Raw genomic sequence first — 23,179 nt, 5'->3', positions numbered from 1 at the left:
TGCGTCCTCTATCTCTGTACCTACTTCTTTTTAGGATCCAGATTGCAGGCTGTCAGATCTCATTAATTTTCCTAGTTTTTTTTCCTGTAGTGATCTTGATCGTTTAAGTTCTTCCCTCCCTTTTCCCCCTGATTTTCTACTATTCGTCAGATGTCTTCTATAATGAAGATACTTGATACAAAACACCTGTTCTAATTCTCTGCCATTCTCTTGATTTCCATCACTAATCCTCCAGTCTTGTCCTCTAAGTGACCAAAGTTTACTTCAATTTTTCCAATCCTTCATATATTTGCAGAAATTCTTACTTTTTCTAAGATTTATTGCTAATATACTCTCATTGTAATTTCTCTCAACTTTTTACTATTCCAGTTCTGAGGAAGGGTCACCATACCTGAAACGTTAACTCTGTTTTCTCCTTCATAGATGCTGCCAGACCTGCTGAGCTTTTCCAGCAACTTTGTTTTTGTTCCTGATTTACAGCATCCACAGTTCTTTCGGGTTTATTTTTATTATCCTTGTCTACTTCTAAAATTTTCCTAGTCTTCTGACCTTTTACTAATCTCTGCAGCATTGAATGCCTTTTCTTTCAACCTGAAATTATTTTTAAATTCCTTAATAAGCCATGGATGCTTCATCCTTTTCAAAGAGGCTTTCTTTCTCAATGGAATATATCAAGTAATAAGATTGATTGATTGATTGATTTATTGTTAAGTGCACCAAAATACAATAAAAAGCTTGGTTTACAAGCAGTGCAGGCAGATCATAGTAAGCAAGGATGTACTGATCAAAGACTTATACAGAGGCATACAGGTTACATTGCACACAGGTGTGCACTAGGCGAGATCAACGTTAGCAAGATCAGCATTATTTAAGGCTAGACAGTCCATTCATCAGTCTGATAATGGCCAGGAAGAAGCTGTTCTCCAATCTGCCGGTGTGCGTGTTCAGGCTTCTATATCTTCTGCCCAACGGAAGAGGCTATGGGAGATCATTACCAGGGTGCAATGGGTCTTTGATGATGTTGGCAGCCTTTCTGCAGCAGTGAGCTGTGTAAATGGAGTCCATGGATGGAAGGTTGGCTTCCGTGATGGTTTGGGTTGTGCACACCACCTTCTGTAGTTTCTTACGGTCCTGGGCAGGCAGAGCAGTTGCCATACCAGGCCGTTATGCACCCAGACAGTATGCTTTCAATGGTGCATTCGTAGAAGCTGGTCAAGATCCTTATGGACACGCCAAATTTCCTGAGGAAGAAGAGGTGTTGTTGCACTTTCTTGACCGTCGCATCTACATGGGAAGCCTAGGACAGGTTGTCGGTTATCGTCATGCCGAGGAACTTGATGGTCTTCACCCTCAGCTTCAGTTCCGTTGACATCAATGGGGGTATGCTCTCCTCCTTTCTTTCTGGAGTCAATGATCAATTCTTTAGCTTTGCCGACGTTGACAGAGAGGTTGTTCTCACTGCACCAAGTCACCAAGCCCTCTATCTACCTTCAGTATTTTGACTCGTTGTTGTTAAATATCCGTCCTACTATGGTGGTGTCGTCAGCAAACTTGTAGATGGCATTGATTCGGAATTTGGCAACACAGTCGTGGGTGTACAAGAAGTACAGTAGGGGGCTGACGATGCATCCTTGGAGGGCTCCAGTGTTGAGTATTATTGTGAAGGAGGTGCTGTTATCTATCTTCACGGATTGCAGTTTGTAGATCAAAAAGCTGAGGGTCCAGTTGCAGAGGATGGAGCTGAGACCAAGGTCACGGAGTTTTGAGATCAGTCTGGAGCAGATAAAGGTGTTGAAGGCAGAGATGTAGTCAATGAGCAGGAATCTGACATGGGTGTCTTTGTTGTCCAGATGTTCCCAGGATTGAGTGCAGGGCTAGGAATATGGCATCAACTGTGTACCTGTTATGTCAGTAGGCAAATTGTAGGGGATTGAGGCAGGCTGGGGGACTTGAGTTGATGTGGGCCATGGCCAGCCACTCGAAGAACTTCATGATTACTGAGGTCAGAGCTATTGGGCGGTAATCATTAAGGCACATTGCGGGATGATGGTAGTCTTCTTGAAGCAGATGGGGACTTCGGCTTGTGGGAAGGAAAGGTTGAAGGTGTCAGTGAATACCTCCACACAGTTGATCTGCACGGTATGCGAGTGCTCAGCCGGGGAGACTGTCTGGGCCTGTTGCTTTCCTTGGGTTGGCTCCCAGGAAGACCGATCTGATGTCTGCAGATGTGACCAAGGGAACAGGTGTGTCCGGGGCTGTCAGAGCTGGTGTCACTGCACCGCTGGCATTCTGCTCAAACCGAGCATAGAAAGGACATCAGGGAGGGATGTGTCTTTGATGGCTATCTTGCTCTGCTTCATTTTGCATAATGTAAGGTTGTTTAGGCCTTGCCATTGGCAGTGAGAGTCTGTTTGGTAGATTTAGGCCTCTGACTTGGTCCGGTACTGCCTCTTGACATCCCTGATGGTTTTGCGGTGGTCATATCTGGATGTCCTGTAGTAGTCTGGGTCATCCAACTTGAATGCTGCATATCTGGTCTTCAGTATGGAGTAGTATCTCATAGGATTTGTTTCCTTGCTGTATGAGTCTTTGGTCCAACTAGTCCATGCTGACCATGTTCTCAAACTAACCCCTCACCTTCTATGCTCCAGTGAAGAATGTCCCAGCCCATCTAGCCTACTTTTATAACTCAAACCCTCCATTCCTGGCAAAATTCTAGTAAATCTTTTCTGAACCCTCTCCAGTTTAATAATATCCTTCCTATAATAGGGCAACCAGAACTGCACACAGTACTCCAGAAGAGGCCTCATCAATGCCCTGTACGAACTCAACATGACCTCCCAATTCCTATAGTCAAAGGTCTGAGCAATGAAGGTAAGCATGCCGAATGTCTTCTTAACCACCCTGTCTGCCTATGATGCAAATTTCAAAGAATTATGTAGCGGAACCGCTAGGTGTCTACGACACTACCCGGGGCCCTACCATTAATTATACAAGTGCTGCCCTTGTTTGTTTTACCAAAATACAATAACTCACATTTATCCAAATTAAAAACCTTCATCTGCCACTCCTCAGCCCAATGACCCAAATGATCAAGATCTCTTTGTAATATTAAATAATCTTCTTTACTGTTCACAATACCACCAATTTTAGAGTCACAAGCAAACTTATTAAGCATGCCTCCTATATCATCATCCAAATCATTCATGTAAATGACAGAAAAATGTAGACCCAGTACCAAACACCGCTGGTCACAGGCCTTCAATTTGAAAACCAACCCTCCACCGCCACCTTTAGAGAAGGAATTGGTGGAGGATGATCTCAGGGAAGGGAGTTTTGAATTTCTATACCAAGTTGCTATTAAAAAGGAAGAGATGTTGTGAGTCTTAAAAGGTATTAAGGTAGGTAAGTCCCCGCATCTGATGGGATCTATCCCATAATATTAAGGGAGGCAAGAGAATAAATTGACAGATATCTTTGTATCCTCTTTAGCCAGAGGTGTGGTCCCAGAGGACTGGAGAATAGCCAATGTTGACCCATTGTTTAAGAAGGGTAACAGGGATAATCCTGGAAATTACAAGCCTGTGAGCCTCACGTCAGTGGTAAGATTCTCAGGGATAAGATCTATACGTATTTAGAAGCAAATGGACTTGTTAGCAATAGACAACATGGTTTTGTGTAGGGGAGGTCATGCCTCACTAACCTGATCAAGTTTTTTGAGGTGGTGACAAAGATGATTGATGAGGGAAAAGCGGTTGATGTTGTCTACATGGACTTCAGTAAAGCCTTTGACAAGCCTTATGGCAGACTGCTACAAAAGGTGGAGTCACATGGTATCAGAGGTGAGCTGGCAAGATGGATACAGAACTGGCTTAGTCATTGGAGACAGAAGGTAGCGGTGGAGGGATAATTTTCAGAATGGAGGGTTGTGACTGGTGGTGTTCCACAGAGATCAGTGCTGGGACCTCTGCTGTTCGTGGTCTATATAAATGATTTGGAAGGAAACATGGCTGGTCAAATTACTAAGTTTGCGGACGATACAAAGATTGGTGGAGTTGCAGATAGTGAGGAGGATTGTCAGAGCATACAGCAGGATGTAGATCAGGTGAAGGCATGGGCAGAAAAATGCCAGATGGACTTTAATCGAGACAAATGTGAGGTGATGCATTTTGGAAGGTCAAGTACAGGCGGGAATTATACAGTGAATGGCAGAACCCTTAGGAGTATTGATATGCAGAGGGATCTGGGTGTGCAGGTCACAGATCACTGAAGGTGGCAGCTCAGGCAGATAAGGTAGTGAAAAAGGCCTATGGCATGCTTGCCTTCATTGGAAGAGGCACTGAGTATAAGGATAGGCAAGTTTTATGGTGCAGCTTTATAAAATGTTAATTTGGCCACACCTGGAATATTGCGTACAGTTCCGGTCACCACACTACCAGAAGGATGTGGATGCTTCAGAGAGAGTACAGAAAAGGTTTACCAGGATGTTACCTGGTATGGGGGATTTTACCTATGAAGAATGGTTGGATAGACTGGGTTTGTTTTCATCAGAATGCAGGAGGTTGAGGGGCAACCTGATAGAAGTTTATAACATTGTGAATAACATGGACAGAGGGGAAAGTATGAGATTTTTTCCCCCAGGGTGGCGGGGTCGATTACTAGGGGACACAGGTTCAAGGTGCTGGGAGGGGGGTGAAATTTAAGAGATGTGCGAGGCAAGTTTTTCATACAAAAGGGTGGTGAGTGCCTGGAATGCACTGCCAGAGGTGGTGGTGGAAGTAGACAATAGCAGCATTAAAGAAACACCTGGACAAATACATGAATAGGAAGGGAATAGAGGGATACAGATCCTGTGAGTGAAGACAGTTTTAGTATGGAAGGGAAAAATGTGTTGGCACAGGCTTGGAGGGCCAAATGACCTGTTCTTGTGCTCTATTTTCCTTTGTTCACCTTCTGTCTCCCACTATAAGGCCAATTTTGTATCTATTGGCAAGCTCACCTGGAATCCCATGTATCTAACTTTCCTAATTAGTTTACCATGCAGAACCTTCAAGGACTTTAGTAAAGCCTAAGTAAACAACATCCACTGCTCTGCCCTCGTCAAACTTTTTGGTTACTTCCTCAAAAAGACTCAATCAAGTTTGTCGAGACATGATTTCCTTTGCACTAAACCATGCTGACTATCCCTAATCATTCCTTGCCTCTCCAAATGCATGTAAAGGCTATCTTTCAGAATCACTTCCGATAACGTACTCACCACAATCTCCTTATAGGTCCGTCACTGCCTATCTAACATCTTAACTTTTAACTTATTTTCCCCATCTAGTTTAGCCAACTCTGTCTTCATATCTTCGTAATTCTTTCCAGAACAAGAAATCATAGCTAAAATTAAGCTATCACTCATTTAAGATAGAGTTGAGGAAATTTCTCTCAGAGGGTTGGAATTTGCTTCTTCAAGAAGCAATGGATGCAGAATCTTTAAAAATTTTTAAGGCAGAGATAGATAGATTCTTGATTACCAACAAGAAAAATTATTGAGGTATGCAGGAATATACAGCTGAAGTTAAAATCAGATCGGCCATGTTCAAGAGCCGAATGGCTGTAGTGTTGGGCTTAAAAAAGTCTCCAAACCAGACTATTAGGGGTTAATGGTTAAGCATCAATTGGACACAACATTGAACAACTGAAGCAAAAATGGAAAAATAGGCCTGGTGTAAAAAATAGCCTGTTTTGGCTGGATGGTATCTGTATAACCTTGTCTGTCTGAAGGAAACATAAATTTATATAGTTAACATGGAGCCACCTGCAGATGTTTTCAACTTGTTTTCTGCACAATGTAATATCTGGAAAAGTACGAGAAGTACTACGAAATGGTGATATAGCTCATAACCAGAATTGTATGAATATCAAGGACTTTGTCCCATTCATTGAACTTTCCCCACTGGGCCGGCTTCAAGAGATTGGGGGCCGTGGACATTCACCATCGGACTGGGGTTTGTGAAACCAGTACCATGGAATCTGAGATAGAGCTCGAAGTGCCAGCGTCCATAGTCCCTGGCATGAAGACAAAGCCGTGGGTATAAAGTAGTTTAAGCTAATAGATTCACAAATTAATTAGTATATGTATTAAGTAGACTAAACTAATAAAATTAGCTATACATGGAAGTGCATGTGTCTTCTTATAATCACTTTGATCAGACCTTAAAGAACCTGTTATGTACTTTCAGCCTAACAACACATTGGCCTACTCTTGTTCCTTGTTCATAATTATCTGATAATAAATTCAAACACAAATTTTTCTGATCAAACTGAATATCAAAGTCTACCGTATTCTGAACGTCACTGTCTACCGTGTTATAACCACTATTCCTGACAGGATATTATACTTCTGTGATAATTAATTATTCCAGTTTCATTATAAATTACCAGATATAAAATGTGCATTCCCTGATTGGGTCCACAACGTATTGTTCCAAGAACTGCCCCGAACACATTTTATGAATTTCCTCAAGTCTACCATTACCAATTTGATTTAGATCATCTGAAATTTGAAATCACCTACTATTATTCAAGAACTTTTCATAAGGTTAATTTTAATTTTTCACGTCAAAATCATTTTTCTGTATTGTACTGATCTCACCCTATAACTCATTTCCTTTTCCTTTCTTCTCAACCTTTTGCGATGTTAAATAACTTTAAATATTCAACCATCGTCAACATACAACGATGAATCTATGATAGCTTTCATATAAACCTAGCTACTTCCGGTTTGTGCCATCAATTTGTGCATTTTGCTTTAAATGCTGTGTGCACTTTCCAAATTTCTCTTCACAGGCAAAATTACCTCAGGGGTAGCATGAGGAGAGATATGAGAGAAGACAAAAATTGATACAAATTCAGGGCCAAGGTAGGGGGAACCTTAGAGAGAGTCTAATTGGGTGGGCTAGCTGAAGGGAGTGAAGAAGCAAAGTTATTTGATTATATGATTTTGAACATAATGGCAAAGAAGTCCACAAATGCAATCCAAGGAACCTTTCAATGCAATCTCGTTTCACAATTGCTATTAGAGCAATCACATGATTGTACTGATCCACTTAAATGCAGTATGTAACCCATTATATAAATGCAAGATAAAAATCTTAAATTGGACATGTACCAATTTGTAAAATATGCTGTGATTTAATAACATAAATTGTTTAGTTAAGGTCTAATTTATTCAGAATGTAGGAAATAAACATGTAGAATACAGATGCACTTTCAAAGGAACAGATTAAAACTTTACTAGTAAGGTGATAAAATGATGTAGTCAGATCAGTCTTACCACAATTTCAGCAGCAAAGGTTTTCAATGAGTTGTTCTCAATCTCTTCAGTTAATGGACATAATTGTGCTGTCAGCAGAGGGTATTCCAAACTTTTCATGCAACTATATCAATTGTAAATACATCAATTAGGTGGCATTCATTAATTTGTTTGACAAAAGCCCTTAGTCAACAACATGCTGATCATTGAAATGAAAATTAAGTACCTACAATTTCAGTAGTTCATCCTTTAGCTCATTACAGGAAGGGTTTCCCTCAGATTCTGTTGCGTCACTCACTTCATCCACAAATGGTTTAATAAAAGAGGTTACAGCCATGCAACACTTGCAAAGTTCATATTCATCCTGTTTACGGTGCTCATTAGTATAAGGTACAGGTAGTTTGGAGAGTTGGCTATGAATGGTTGCAAGAGACAACCCCACAGAATATGCCTTTTTATGTTTCATCTTTAACAGCACTGGGAAAAAAATTAAGAAATTAAATCCAAGAGATCAAGTAAAACCTCTTTAAAATGACATTTTATTACAAGAAAAGCAAAAATACAAAATATTAACTAATCTAAAATTCCATACTTGCAGAATACCAGACCATATCTAAAACCAAAGTCAGTTTGTGACTTAACAAAAAGTAGTCAAGCCAGACATTGCTTAAGGAATATGTTTAATTAAAGGCAAATTGGTCTTTTAAGAAAGACTTGACATTTTCCTATGATTACAAGTAATGGTTAGCTTGGAATTAGGTCTTGAAAATTTATATTACATCATAGGTACATCACAGAATCTTATTAATACATTTAGAATAAAAGTAAAGATTTCTAAAGGTCTTCAAACAAGATGAATTCTGCCTTCCCAAGCATTCTGATTGTTTCTTTAAAGACAGCTCAATTAAATAGACAATACAACAAAATTATATGTAAGGCTTTGTTTTTGCAGAGGCCACTTGAAGCAAGAACTGGGGTAGAGAGCATGTGATTTTATGCCACTGGCTGGTGTGTCATTTTTAGGAGGGCCAGATTGCTGCATTTCAGTGGCGGGAGTCAGGAGAGTGCGAGCCAGGGAGCAGCCAGGAAATTACGTTTGAGTATAAAATAATTGCCTCGTGAATAGGTGGAGCGAAGGCTGAGCAGGAGCAAATGCAGACACAGGGACTGCTGGGTAAGTGAACTAATATATTCAGGCACTGGCTAAACCCGAAACACTACACGTGTAGTGTCTCCCACCCATCCTCCTCCTCTAACCAAAAAAAAGCCTCTGTGTGGAGGGTCGGTAAGGTATTTTTCTTTTCTCTTACTTTTTCTTTATCTCTTTTGGCAATTTAGAGCAGAGGGGATGGAAGCTAGGGCAGTTGCATGCTCCTCTTGTAGGATGTGGGAGGTAAGGGTCACCACTAGTGTCCCTGCTGACTTCACCTGCGAGAAGTGCACCCAACTCCAGCTCCTCACAGACCCCGTTAGGGAACTGAAGCTGGAGTTGGATGAACTCCAGATCATTCGCGAGGCTGAGGGGGTGCTAGAGAGGAGTTACAGGAAGATACTCACACCTAAGTTACAGGATAAAGGTAGCTGGGTGACTGTCAGGAGAGGGAAAGGGAATAGGCAGACAGTGCAGGGATCCCCTATGGCCGTTCCCCCCAATAATAAGTATATCACTTTGGATACTGTTGTGGGGGACGACCTACCAGGGGAAAGCCATAGCGGCCAGGTCTCTGGCACTGAGCCTGGCTCTGTGGCTCAGAAGGGAAGGGGGAGAATAGGAGAGCAATAGTGATAGGAGATTCAACGGTTAGGGGAACAGACAGGAGATTCTGCGTTGCAAACGAGACTCCCAGATGGTATGTTGCCTCCCAGGTGCCAGGGCCAGGGATGTCTCGAACCGAGTCTATAGGATTCTTAAGGGGGGAGGGTGAGCAGCCAGAAGTTGTGGTACACATCGGTACCAATGACATAACTAGGAAAAGGGATGAGGACCTGAAAAGTGAATATAGGGAGTTAGGTTGGAAGCTAAAAGGCAAGACAAGCAGAGTAGTAATCTCAGGATTACTACCGATGCCATGGGCTAGTGAGGCTAGGAATAGAGAGCGAGTGCAGCTGAACACGTGGCTACAGAGCTGGTATAGGAGGGAGGACTTCAGATATGTGAATCATTGGGTTACCTTCTGGGGTAGGTGGGACCTGTGCAAGAAGGATGGGTGCACCTGAACTGGAGGGGCACCAATATCCTGAATGGGAGGTTTGCTCGAGCTGTTCAGGAGGGTTTAAACCAGTTTGTCAGGGGGATGCTATGGATCAGAGGATGGGGTAGCTGGTGTCCAGGCAGATACAGCATGCAGAGAGTCTGTGAGGAAGGATAGACAGTTGATAAGGCAAAGTTGCAGTCAGTGTGACAGGTTGAAGTGTGTCTATTTTGACGCAAGAAGTGTCAGGAATAAGGGTGATGCACTTAGAGCATGGATCAGTACTTGGAGCTACGATGTTGTGGCCATCACGGAGACTTGAATATCACAGGGGCAGGAATGGTTTGTTGGATGTTCCAGGGCTTAGAAGTTTCAAAAGAAATAGGGAGGGAGGTAAAAGAGTTGGGGGAGTGGCATTGCTAATCAGGGATAGTATCACAGCTGCAGAAAGGGAGGTCGTGCAGGAGGGTTTCTTTACTGAGTCAGTACAGGTGGAAGTCAGAAACAGGAAAGGAGCAGTCACTTTATTGGGAGTTTTCTGTAGACACCCCAGGAGCAACAGAGACACTGAGGAACAGGTTGGGAGGCAGATTTTGGAAAGGTGCAGAAGTAATAGGGTTGTTGTCATGAGTACTTCAACTTCCCTAATATCGACTGGAACCTCCTAAGTGCAAATAGTTTGGATGGAGCAGATTTTGTCAGGTGTGTCCAGGAAGGATTTCTTGGGTCATCAAACAGGCTGATGTTAGGAAGGGGGATACGCTAGAAATTTTGAAAAACATGAGGATAGGTAAGTCCCCTACGCCAGACAGGATATACCTATGGTTAGTATGGGAAGTGAGGGAAGAGATTGCAGCACCTTTGGCGATGATCTTTGCTTCCTCATTGTCCACTGGAGTAGTACCAGATGACCGGAGGGTGGCAAATGTTATTCCCTTGTTCAAGAAAGGGAATAGGGATAACCCTGGGAATTACAGACCAGTCAGTCTTACTGCTGTACTGGGCAAATTATAGGAAAGGATTCTAAGAGATAGTATTTATGTTTATTTGGAAAAGCATAGTTTGATTAGAGATAGTCAGTGTGGCTTTGTGAGGGGCAGGTCATGCCTCACAAGCCTGATTGAATTATTTGAGGATGTGACAAAACACATTGATGAAGGTAGAGCAGTGGATGTGGTGTATATGGATTTTAGCAAGGCATTCGATAAGGTTCCCCATAGTAGGCTCATTCAGAAAGTAAGGAGGCATGGGATTCAGGGAAATTTGTCTGTCTGGATACAGAATTAGCTGTCCAATAGAAGACAGAGGGTGGTAGTAGATAGAAAGTATTCAGCCTGGAGCTCGGTTACCAGTGGCATTCTGCAGGGATCTGGGACCTCTGCTCTTTGTGATTTTCAGAAATGACTTGGATGAGGAAGTGGAAGAGTGGGTTAGTAAGTTTGCCAATGACACGAAGGTTGGTGGAATTGTGGATAGTATGGAGGGCTGTTGTAGGTTGCAACGGGACATTGACAGATTGCAGAGCTGGGTAAAGAAGTGGCAGATGGAATTCAACCCGGAAAAGTGTGATGTGATTCATTTTGGAAGGTCGAATTTGAGTGCAGAATACAGGGTTAATGGCAGGATTCTTGGCAGTGTGGAGGAACAGAGGGATCTTGGAGTCCACATCCACAGATCCCTCAAAGTTGCCACCCAAGTTGATAGGGTTGTTAAGAAGGAGTATGGTGTGTTGGCTTCCATTAGCAGGGGGATTGAATTTAAGAGCCGTGAGGTTATGCTGCAGCTCTATAAAACTCTGGTTAGACCACACTTGGAATAATGTGTTCAGTTCTGGCCGCCTCATTATTGGAACGATGTGGAAGCTTTAGAAAGGGTGCAGAGAAGATTTACCAGGATGCTGCCTAGACTGGAGGGCAGGTCTTATGAGGAAAGGTTGAGGGAGCTAGGGCTTTTCTCATTGGAGCGAAGAAGGACGAGAGGTGACTTGATAGAGCTGTACAAGATGATGAGAGGCATAGATAGAGTGGATAGCCAGAGACTTTTTCTCAGAACGGAAATGGCTATCACGAGGGGGTATAATTTTAAGATGATTGGAGGAAGGTATAGGGGAGATGTCAGAGGTAGGTTCATTACACAGAGAGTGGTGGGTGCATGGAATGCACTGCCAGCAGTGGTAGTAGAGTCAGATACATTAGGGACATTTAAGCAACTCTTGGATAGGCACACGGATGATAGTAAAATGAACGGTATGCAGGTTAATTTGATCTTAGAGTAGGATAATAGGTCAGCACAACATCATGGGCCGAATGGCCTGTACTGTACTGTACTGTTCTATGTTCTAGAACTGTGAATCATCTTTACTTGGATAAGTGTGCCTTATGGGCATAAGTTGATCAATCGAGTCAAGATTAATGACACGGTAACTGATCCCAACCCAGGGTTGTGACCCTATTTGAGCTTACCCCATAATGCAAAGACCCTGCTTACAATCTCTGGTGCTGTGATAGATATTTGATTCTACGTAGTCTTAACATGCATTGAAATAAATTATACAATAGTTTTCTATAAAATCCTCATATTTATAAACTATTTCAAATTACCTCTCTGAAGTGGCTGCAGAAGCAATAGGATTATTTTGGCGATGTTATTTCCAACAGACTCCTCTATCTGTTCAAGTAAACCCACTAGAAGCTCCTTTGGGTTACTTATCTATAAGGAAAACACATCAGATTGTGAAGAAATTCATCTCAATTTCAGATAAGTTAATACAATTTCAGAATAAAATTTAAAAGTTTGAGGCTTTTTTTTAATAATATAAACTGTTAATGTCATATCTGTTGTATTTGTCAAATGCTCCTTGTTTGGCTTTATTCAATCATGCTTTGAGGTAGCTGCTCAATAGAATTTTCATCCTACAATGTCCCTGTCACTGCATTAACTGTACACTGCGGTTAGACAGAGCTTCATAACCTCCAACTCCTGCCACTTAATCAGTAATGCATTCTGATGGAAATCCAATTTGACCTGACTTTCTGGGAAAGCCACGGACCTCCTCAAAAATTTAAAAATCTTGACAAAACAAAGTTTCCTATAAAATGAACATACAAGCAGTCGAATTAGGAACACGTATAGGCCATTTGACCACAAAGATCTCCTGACTGTGGTCTCAATCTACTCACCTAACCGCCCCTAATGTTTGATTCCTTTTTCCTTTATTCATCGAGAATCTAAATCTAACTCAGCCTTAAAAATATTCAATAAGCCTGTCTTCACTGAGCCCAGGGAAGAGAACGCCACAAATTCATGACCCTCAAAAAAATGCCATTTTCATTTATATAGCATCTTTCACAATTCAGGACAGCCCAAACTGCTTCAAACCCAATGAAGTATAGTCACTCTTATCGAGTGGGAAATGTGGCAGCTAATTTTGTGCATAGCAATCTCGCACAAACAAGCAACATGACAGTGGCCAGATTCTCTGCATAAGCGATGTTGCTTGAAAGATTAAAAACTGATCAGGACCTTGGGTAAAATTCTACTGTTCTTGTTTAAATTAGTGCCTTACTGTCTTTTTACATTCAACCGAATGGGGGCTTGAACCCACAGGTTTCTCACTCAGAAGCAAGAGTGCTACAACTGAGTCAGGGTTTTAAAATGTTATTTCAGCTAACCTAGAAACTTAAGAATGAAGCTTGTTCCACAAGCTCTACTCCAATCATTTACCTCAAATCGAGGTTTACTTCAACCGATTATTGAAGGACTAGTGCACTGTCAGGTGATCATTTTTGTTGATTTGACATTAAGTCTTAGAGCAGTTGAGATGGTAGTTACGGCATTGGCATGCTCCTCCTGCAGAATGCTGGTGCTCAGGAAGACTTCCATCGTCCCTAATGACTACACCGGTGGGAAGTGCCCCCAGCTGCAGCTCCTGGGAGATCGTGTTAAGGAGCTGGAGTTGGATGCACTCAGGAGTATCCAAGATGCTGAGTGCATTTCTGAAGAAGGGTCTAGGCCCGAAACGTCAGCTTTCTTGCTCCTCTGATGCTGCTTAGCCTGCTGTGTTCATCCAGCTCTACACTTTGTTATCTCAGATTCTCCAGCATCTGCAGTTCCTACTATACTGGATACTGTTGTCGGGGAGGATGACTGATCAGGGAAAGCAACAGTAGCCAGGTTGGTGGTACTGTGACTGGCTCTGGGGCATAGCGGGAAAGGGTAAAGCTAAACAGGACATAAGTGACAGGAGATTTGACAATTAGGGGGACTGAAAGAAGATTCTGTGGACGCAAACCGGAATCCAGGATGGTGTGTTGCTTCCCGGGTGCCAGGGTCCAGGATGTCTCAGAGCAGCTGCAGAACATTCTCGGGGAGGTGGGGTAGGTGAGCAGCCAGAAGTCATTGTACACATTGGCACGAATGACAAAGGTAGAAACAGGAACAAGGTCCTGCGAAGTGTTTATAAAGAGCTAGGAAAAACGTTAAAAACTAGGACTTTGACAGTGGTAATCTCCGGATTACTTCCAGTGGCACATGCTAGTGGCGGTAAGAACAGGAGGATATGGCAGATGAATGAATGGCTAAAGAATTGGTGCAGGGGGCAAGGATTCAGATTCCCAGATCGTTGGGATCTTTTCTGGGGCCGAGGTGACTTGTTCGGGAGAGGCGTTTTGCACCTGAACTGGAGGGGGACGAATATCCTGGGAGGCAGATTTGCTAGTGCTGCAAGGGAGGATTTAAACTAGATTGGCAGTGGGGTGGGATCCTCAAGTGCAGGGAGGCAAGTGTGAGGCTGGAAGGAGATACAGTAATCAGAAATAGCAGGTTGAAGAGACAGGTCAAGCTGGAACATGACAGGGAGCAAGGAATGCCCGTGGGATTAAACTGCATCTATTTCAATGCAAAAGGGCTGACAGGTAAGGCCGATGAACTCAGGGAGTGGATAGGTATGTGGGACTCTGATATTATAGCCATCACAGAAACATGGCTAAGGGAGGGGCAGGACTGGCAGCTTAATGTGCCAGGCTACAGATGCTTTAGATGGGATACAGGCAGAGGAAAGAGTGGAGGGGGGTTGCATTTTTGATTGGGGGGGTATCACAGCTGTAGTCAGAGATGAAATAACTGAGGGATCATCCAGTGAGGCTTTGTGGGTGGAGCTAAGAAATAAGAAGGGGATGGTGACGCTGTTGGGGTTGTACTATAGGCCCCCAAATGGTCAACAGGAATTAGAGAAACATGCAGGGAGATTAGGGAGACTGCAGAAGCAATAGGGTTGTCATAGTGGGGGATTTAAATTTTCCTAACATAGACTGGGATTGCCAAAGTGTTAAGGGCTTAGATGGGGTGGAATATGTTAAATATGTTCAGGAAAGTTTCCTCAAGCAGTATATAGAGGGTCCTACTTGGGAAGGGGCAAAACTCAATCTACACTTGGGAAATAGGGCAGGACAGGTGACTGAGGTGACAGTAGGGGAGCACTTTGGGACCAGTGAACATAGTTCTATTAATTTTGAAATAGTTATGGAGAAGGACAAAACTTGTCTACTGGTTCAAGTTCTAAACTGGGGCAAGGCAAATTTTGATGGAATTAGACAGGAGCTTGCAGGGGTTGATTGGAGTAGTTTGTTTGCAGGCAAAGGGACCTCTGGAAAGTGGGCAGCTTTTAAAAATGTGATAGCTAGAGTTCAAGTTCTTTAGTTCCCGTGAGGGTGAAGGGCAAGGTTGGTAGGAGTAGGGAACCCTGGATGATAAGAGATATTGAGGCTTTGACCAGAAAAAAGGAGGCACGACTCAGGAACAGGCAGCTAGGATCAAGGGAATTCCTGGAAATTTATAAGGGATGTAGGAATTTACTGAAGGAGGAAATCAAGAGAGCGAAAAGGCGGCATGAGATAGCTTTGGCTGAGAAGATCAGGGTAAATCCAAAGAGATTCTTTAAGTATGTTAAAGGAAAAAGAATGACCAGCGAGAGAATCAGAACCTTCAAGGACCAAAGTGGACATGTAACTGCAGGAGATGGGCGGAGTCTTGAATGAATATTTCTCCTCTGTGTTTACAGTGGAGAAAGACATGAAGACTTGGGAACTGGGGGAAGTTTGTGGCAATATCATAGTAGAGGAGGAAGTATTAGGACGTATGAAGGTGGATAATTCTCCTGGTCCTGACCAGATATATCCAAGACCCCTGCAAGAGGCTAGAGAAGAAATTGCAGGAACATATTTACTCATCGTTAGGCAAAGGTGAGATCCCGGAAGACTGGTAGGTAGCGAATGTTGTGCCCTTATTCAAGAAGGGCTGCAGAGAAAAACCTGGGAATTATAGATCAGTGAGCTTAACACCTGTGGTAGGTATGTTACTTGAGAAAATTCTGAGAGATAAGATACACATGCATTTGGAAAAACAGCGTTTGATTAGGAGTAGTCAGCGTGGCTTCTTGTTTGGGAGATCATGCCTCACAAATTTGTTAGAGTTCGTTGATGAAGTGCCCAGGAAAGTTGATGAGGGCAGGGCAGTAGACGTAGTTTATGTAGATTTCATTAAAGCTTTTCATAAGTTTTCACATGGTAGGCTGCTCTGGAAGGTTAGATCGCACAGAATCCATGAAGAATTGGCAAACTGAATTCACAATTGGCTTGATGTTAGCAGAGAGTAACAGTGGAAGGATGCTTGTTGCACTGGAGCCCTGCGACTAGTGGTCTGCCTCAGGGGTCAGTGCTGGGCCTATTGCTGTTTGTTATCTATATCAATGACTTGGATGAGAATGTATAAGGCATGATTAGTAACTTTCTGAATGACACTAAAACAGGCAGTATCCTGGACAGTGAGGAATTTTATCAGAAATTGCAGCGGGATCTTGATCAACTGGGGAAGTGGGCCAAGAAATGACAAATAGAGTTCAATATAGAGAAGTGTCAGGTGTTACATTTTAGAAAGTCAAATCAAGGAAGGAGTTTCATGGTGAATGGTAGGGCCTTAAGGACTGTAGTGGAACAGACTGACCTTGGAGTTCAGGTGTACGGTTCTCTGAAAATGGAGTCGTAGGTAGACAGGGAAGTAAAGAAGGCTTTTGGCACACTGGCCTTCACTAGTCAAGGCACTGAGTATAGAAGTTGGGAAATTATGATGCAGTTATACAGGATGTTGGTGAGGATGCACTTGGAGTATTGTGTTCAGTTTTGGTCACCTAGCTATAGGAAGGATGTTATTAACAGGAAAGAGTGCAGATGAAATTTACAAGGATGTTGCCAGGACTCAAGGGACTCAGTTATAGGGACAGGTTGGACAAGCCAGGGCTTTTTTCTTTACAGCATAGGAGACTGAGGGGGGAATCTTATAGAAGTGTATAAGATCATGAGAGGCACGGATAGGCTGAATGCGCTCAGTCTTTTTTCTCAGGGTTGGGGAATTGAGGACTAGACGGCATCAGTTTAATGGTAAGAAGGGAAAGAATACATGGGGACCTGAGGGGCAACTTTTTCTTTTACACAGAGGGTAGTATGCATATGGAATGAGCCGCCAGCTGAAGTGGTGAGGAGGGTACATTAGCGACATTTCAAAGGCATTCGGATGAATAGATGGATAGGAAAGATTTAGAAGGATATGGGCCAAGTGCAGGGAAATGGGGTTAGCACGGATGGACATTTTCGTCAGCAGGGACCAGTTTGGGCCAAAGGGCCTGTCTCCATGCTGTAGGACTCTATGACTCTCTAAGTCTATATTCCCTTCACTTATTCCATGTGAAAGATCTCTTGGCACCTTTTGTAGAAGGGTTAAATAATCCCAGTGTCTGAGTTAACAATTTTCTCTTGATCAGCAATAGACCACAAGATATAGGAGCGAATTGGGCCATTTGGCCTATCAAGTCTGTTCCGTCATTTGATCATGGCTGACATTTTTCTCAACCTCATTCTCCTACCTTCTCCTTGCAACTCTTGATCCGTCTACTAATCAAGAACCTATCTTAAACACACTCAACAATTTGGCCTCCAAAGTCTTCTGCAGCAATGAGTTTGACAGATTAACTACTCTCTGGCTGATGAAATTCCTTGTCATTTCAGTTTTGAGTTCTAAAGCTTCATGCCTTCACTCTGAGGCTGTGCCCTACGGTTCTAGTCTCTCCTACTTGTTGAAATATCTTCTCCACGTCCACTCTGTCCAGGCTCACAAGTCCATAAATGAGATGCCCCTCATCCTTCTAAACTCCATAGACTGCAGATCCAGAGTCCTCAACTGCTGTTCATATGACAAACCCTTCATCTTCAGGATCATTCTTGTAAACCTTCTATGGAGCCCCTCCAATGCCAGCAGCACATCCTTCTTAAGATATGGGGCTCAAAACTGCTCACAATATTCCAAATACAGCCTCAGCTGTACATTTCTCTTTTTGTGTTCTTGCCCTCTTGAAATGAAAGGCAACATTGCATTTGCCTTCTTAACTGCCAACTGAATCTGCACATTAGCCGTAAGAGAACCCTGAACGAACACTCTAAGTCCCTTTGTCATAGTGTCATACAGCATGGAAATAGACGCTTCGGTTCAACTCATCCACGGCAACCAAACTAAACTAGTCCCACTTGCCTGCATTTGGCCCATATCCCTCTAAACCTTTTCTATTCATGTACCTGTCCAAAAGTTTTTAAAATGTTGCAACTGTAACTGCATCTACCACTTCTGCTGACAGTTCATTCCACATACGAACAACCCTGTGCGAAAAAGTTGCCCCTCAGATCCCTTTTTAATCTTTCTCCTCTAACCTTATAAATATGCCACCTAGTTTTGAACTCCCCCATCATAAGGAAAAAACCTTTGCTATTTGCTTTATCTATGCCCCTCATGATTTATAAATCTCTATAAGGTCACCCTTCAACCTCCTACGCTCCAGTGAAAACCGTCCCAGCCCATCAAGCCTCTCCTTATAACTCAAAGCCTCCAGTTCCGATAACATCATTGTAAATCTCTTCTGAACCCTCTCCAATTTAATAGTATCCTTCCTATAGCAGGGCATTCAGAACAGTACACAGCACTCCAAAAGTATCCTGCACAACCTCAACATGATATCCCAACTCCTATACTTAATGGTCTGAGCAATGAAGGCAAGCGTGCTAAGCACCTTCTTAACCACCCTGACTCCTGTGACTCATCAAAGTTTGTGCTTCAGAGGTCTGAATTTCCCTGTTTAGAAAATAGTCTATGCCTCCAATCTTCCTACCAAAGTGCATGACCTCACATTTTCCCACATTGTATTCCATCTGCCACTTCTTTGCCTACTCTCCTAACCTGTCCAAGTCCTTCTGCAGCCTCCCCGCTTACTCAACACTACCTGTGTCTCCACCTGTCTTTGTGTCATCTGCAAACTTAGCAACAATGCTCAGTTCCTCCATCCAGATTGTTAATGTATAACACGAATAGTTATGATCTCACTACTGACCCGTGTGGAAATCCATTAATCACCAACTGCAATCCTGAAAAAGACCCATTTATCCCACTCTGTCTTCTTCCAGTCAGCCAATCCTCTATCCATGCCAGTACCCTGCCTCTAACACCATGGGCTCTTACCTTATTTAGCACCCTCCTGTGTGATACCTTGTCAAAGGCTTCTGAAAATCCAAATAGATTACTTCAACTGGCTCTCCTTTGTTTAACTTGCTCGTTACCTCCTCAAAGAATTATAACTAATTTGTCAGGCATCACCTCCCCTTGACGAAGCCATGCTGACTCAGCCCTCTTTTATGACGCCCTTCCTCACCTTTAATGATGGACTCTAAAATCTTACCAATGACCGAGGTCGAGCTAACCAGCCTATAGTTTCCAGTATTCTGCCTCCGTCCCTTCTTAAACATGGGTGTTACATTAGCCATTTTCCAGTCCTCTGACACCCTCCCTGACTTCAGCGATTACTGAAAGATCACCACCAATGCCTATACAATCTCCTCAGCCATCTCCTTCAGAACTCTGGGGTGCAGTCCATTTGGTCCAGGTCACTTACCCATCTTAAGACCTTTCAGCTTCCCCAATACTTTCTCCTTACATTTCTCACTACACTTACATCTACCCCCTGACTCTCTTGAGGTTTTGGTATGTTACTAGGATTTTCCACAGTGAAAATTGATGCAAAGTACCCATTCAGTTTCTCCACCATTTCTTTGTTCCCCATTACTACTTCTCTAGCCTCATTTTCCAGTAGTCCAATGTCCACTTTTACTTCTTAGATATCTAAACAAACTCTTGCAATCTTCTTTTATATTACTAGCTAGCTTACCCTCATATTTCATCTTCTCCCCCCTCTTGCTTTTTTTAGTTATCCTCTGCTGATTTCTAAAAGTTTCCCAATCTTCCGGATTCCCACTGATCTTCACTACACTGCATGCTTCCAAGACAGTGTAAATAGTTGTTCACTCACTTATTGTTAATCTTGAATCCTGTATTGTGCAAATTGGTTAGCACCTGTGTCTACATAATAACTAACTGCACTTCAAAATATTTAATTGATTGTAAAGGGCTTCAGATATCTTAATGTGGAAGGTATTTGTTCTTAAAATACGTAACAAATACAAGAAGCTTTGCAGTCTGATATATGGATATTTCCCTAGTACACTCACTTACCTGTACTACATGGTTGAGTATTTTCAAGCAGTTTTCCTTGTGCTCAGTTTCTTGCTGGTCTTTCAAAGCACAACTGACAATAGGACCAACAACATTCCAGCCCATGCAGATAACAAAGTCCTGTAAGATGTTAAATGAGGGCAAGGTAAAAAAAAGAAGATAAAATGGTAGATCAAATTGGTCCAACAGTTAGAGATATCGATTTCTTCACAAAACGTTTGCTAATAAGGGTGAAGTTTGTCCTGGTATGGAGCAGTTGCGACAACATCAGCACAATGGCTAATTGGATCTTTTAAAAAATATAATGGCTATAACCTACAGCCATACTAGTCTGAAAACGCCCGATCTCATCTTATCTTGGAAGCTAAGCAGACTCAGGCCTGGTTAGTTCTTGGATAGGAGACCACCTGGGAATACCAAGTGCTTTAGGGTTTTGGAGCAGCATGGTGGCTTAGTGGTTAGCACTGCTGCTTCACAGTGCCAGGAACCCTGGGTTCAATTCCACCCTCAGGCAACTGTCTGTGTGGGGTTTGCACATTCTCCCTGTATCTGTATGGGTTTCCTCAAGGTAATAGCAACCACAACATGATTTAACTTTACATTATAATTTTAATTATAATCCCTCTATTCAAGACAGGAGGGAAGCACAGAACAGCAAACCATAGGCCTGTTAGCCTGAAATCTGTCACAGGAGAGATGTTATAATCAATCATGAATGAGTTTACACCTACACACTTTGAAAATCTCAAAGTAATCAGGAAGGATCAGCATAGTTTCATCAAAGTAAAATCAAGCTTAACCAATGTGTTGGACCTCTTTGAAGCTGTAACATGCGCTTTGGATAAAGGAAAGCCATACATGTTCAATACTTGGATTTCCAGAAGGCATTTGATAAGATGCCACAAGTGCAGAAAATAAAAGCTTATGGTGTAGGGGGTAGCATATGAACATGGATAAAAGATTGGGTGGCTGGCAGAAAACAGACAGTATATATAAAATGGGTCTTTTTCTGATTGGTAGGGTGTGACATGTCAAGTTCCACAGTAACTTTTTACAATTTAGATCAATGACTTAGATGGGAGAGTGAAGGCACAGCAGCTAAATTCACAGATGACACCAAAATGAAGAAGAAAATATGTTGTGGGGGAGACATAAGGAGGTTGCAGACAGATATGAAAATGTTGAGATAATGGGCAAAAATCTAGTGTATGGAAGTATAATGTAGAAAATGAAAAGTTGTTTGGCAAGAAAAAGGAGAATATTACTTAAATAATCTTCAGCTGGAAGTGCCAAGTGGGTGATCCATCTTGCCCTCCTCTAGAAGTCACCAGCAACACAGATGCCAATCTTCAGGCAGTTTGAATCACTGCATCTGATATGAAAAAAGAGTCGGAGACACTGGAAACTACAAAGGCTATGGGCCCTGACAATATCTCTGCTACAGTGTCAAAGGCTTGTGCTCCAGAACTTGCCACTCCCCTATCCAAGCAGTTCCGGAACAGCCATGACAAAATTGCCCGGTTATGTCCTATACACAAAATGCAAGACAAATCCAACCCAGCCAATTACCACCCCAGTCTAGTCTCAATCATCAATAAAGTGATGGAAGGTATCATCAACAGGGCTATCAAGTATCACTTACTTAGCAAATATCTGCTCACTAATTGCTCTGTTTGGATTCCACCAGGGCCACTGAGCTCCTTGACTTTGTTGCAGTCTTGGTCCAAACATGGACAAAAGCAATGAATTCCAGAAGTGAAAGTAACTGCCCTTGACATTAAGGCTGCATTTAACCAAGCATGGCATCAAGGAGCTCTAGCAAAACTGGAGTCAATGGGAATCGGGGGGAAAACTTCCTGCTGGTTGGATTCAAACCTATCACAAAAGAAAATGGTTATGGTGGGTGGAGGTCAGTCATCTCAGCTCCAGGACATCTCTTCAGAAGTTCCTTAGGGTAGTGTCCATCCTAGCTGAATTGATGACTTTCCTTCCATCACAAGGTCAGAAGTGGGGATGTTCGCTGATGATTGCACAACATTCAGCAACATCTGCGATTCCTCCAGTACTAAAACTATCCATGCACAAATGCAAGAAGATTTGGACAATGTCTAGGCTTGGGCTGACAAATGGCAAGTAACATTCACACCACATAAATACCAAAAATGAATTTGAGATTCAACGGGATCACCATCACTGAATCCCCCACTATCAACATCCTAGGGGTTACCATTGACCAGAAAATGCAATGGACTAGCATATATGTATTATGGCCACTGGAGCAGGTCAGGAAATAGGAATCTTGCAGTGAGTAATTCACATCTTGACTCCCCAAAGTCTGTCCACCATCTACAAGGCCCAAGTCAGGAGTGTGATGGAATACTCCCCACTTACCTGGATGAGTGCAGCTTCAACAACACTCAAGAAGTGTGACACCATTCAGAATCAAAGCAACCTGCTTGATTGGCACCACACCCACAAACATTCAGTCCATCACAGATACTCAGTAGCAGCAGTGTTCATCATCTATAAGATGCACTGCTGAAATTCACCAGGCTTCTAAGACAGAAACTTCTGAACTCATGACCACTTCCATCAAGAAGAACAAGGACAGCAGATACATGGGAACATCACCACCTGCAAGTTCCCCTCCAAAGCGCTCAGAATCCAAACTTGGAAATATATCACCGTTCCTTCAGTGTAGCCGGATCAAAATCCTGGAACACCCTTCCTAGTGGTATTGTGGGTTTACTTTCACCAAATGGACTGCAGCACTTCAAGAAGGCAGATCACCGTTACCTTTAAGGGACGGGCAATAAATGCTGGCTCAGCCAATGACACCCACATCCCATGAGTGAATTAAACAAAAACATGGATTTAGGTATTCTAGTACATAAGTCACAAAAGGTTAATATGTAATCAAGAAGGTTAATAGGATGCTACCCTCTATCGCAAAAGGAAATTAACATAAAAGTAAGGATGTCATGTTTCAGTCAGACAGGGCATTGTCTGGCCACATCTTAAATATTGTGCAGTTTTGGTCTCCTTATAACGGAAAGGAAGAAATACTTTGGAGACAGTTCAGGGG

General features: G+C 42.7%; 1 protein-coding gene and 1 pseudogene across 5 annotated transcripts in view; one reads left to right on the top strand and one right to left on the bottom strand.

Moving 5' to 3' along the window:
- The window catches only part of glmna (glomulin, FKBP associated protein a), a 50,553-nt gene that overhangs the window by 19,515 nt on the left and 7,859 nt on the right, over positions 1-23,179 (bottom strand). For all 5 annotated transcript variants that reach the window (XM_048602223.1, XM_048602221.1, XM_048602224.1 and 2 more), the window contains 4 exons: positions 20,095-20,214; positions 12,093-12,201; positions 7,531-7,777; positions 7,322-7,424 (listed from right to left, as the gene is read on the bottom strand). In XM_048602223.1, the coding sequence (XP_048458180.1) occupies positions 7,322-7,424; positions 7,531-7,777; positions 12,093-12,201; positions 20,095-20,214 (579 nt within the window). The remainder of the gene's footprint in view (positions 1-7,321; positions 7,425-7,530; positions 7,778-12,092; positions 12,202-20,094; positions 20,215-23,179) is intronic.
- On the top strand, positions 20,408-20,526 carry LOC125484301 (annotated as a pseudogene).

Source organism: Rhincodon typus, chromosome 10, assembly GCF_021869965.1.
Source record: "Rhincodon typus isolate 14 chromosome 10, sRhiTyp1.1, whole genome shotgun sequence".
In the NCBI taxonomy this organism is placed as follows: domain Eukaryota; kingdom Metazoa; phylum Chordata; class Chondrichthyes; order Orectolobiformes; family Rhincodontidae; genus Rhincodon; species Rhincodon typus.
Note: the sequence above shows the minus strand (reverse complement) of the source record. Positions and strands in the feature narration are given on the sequence as shown.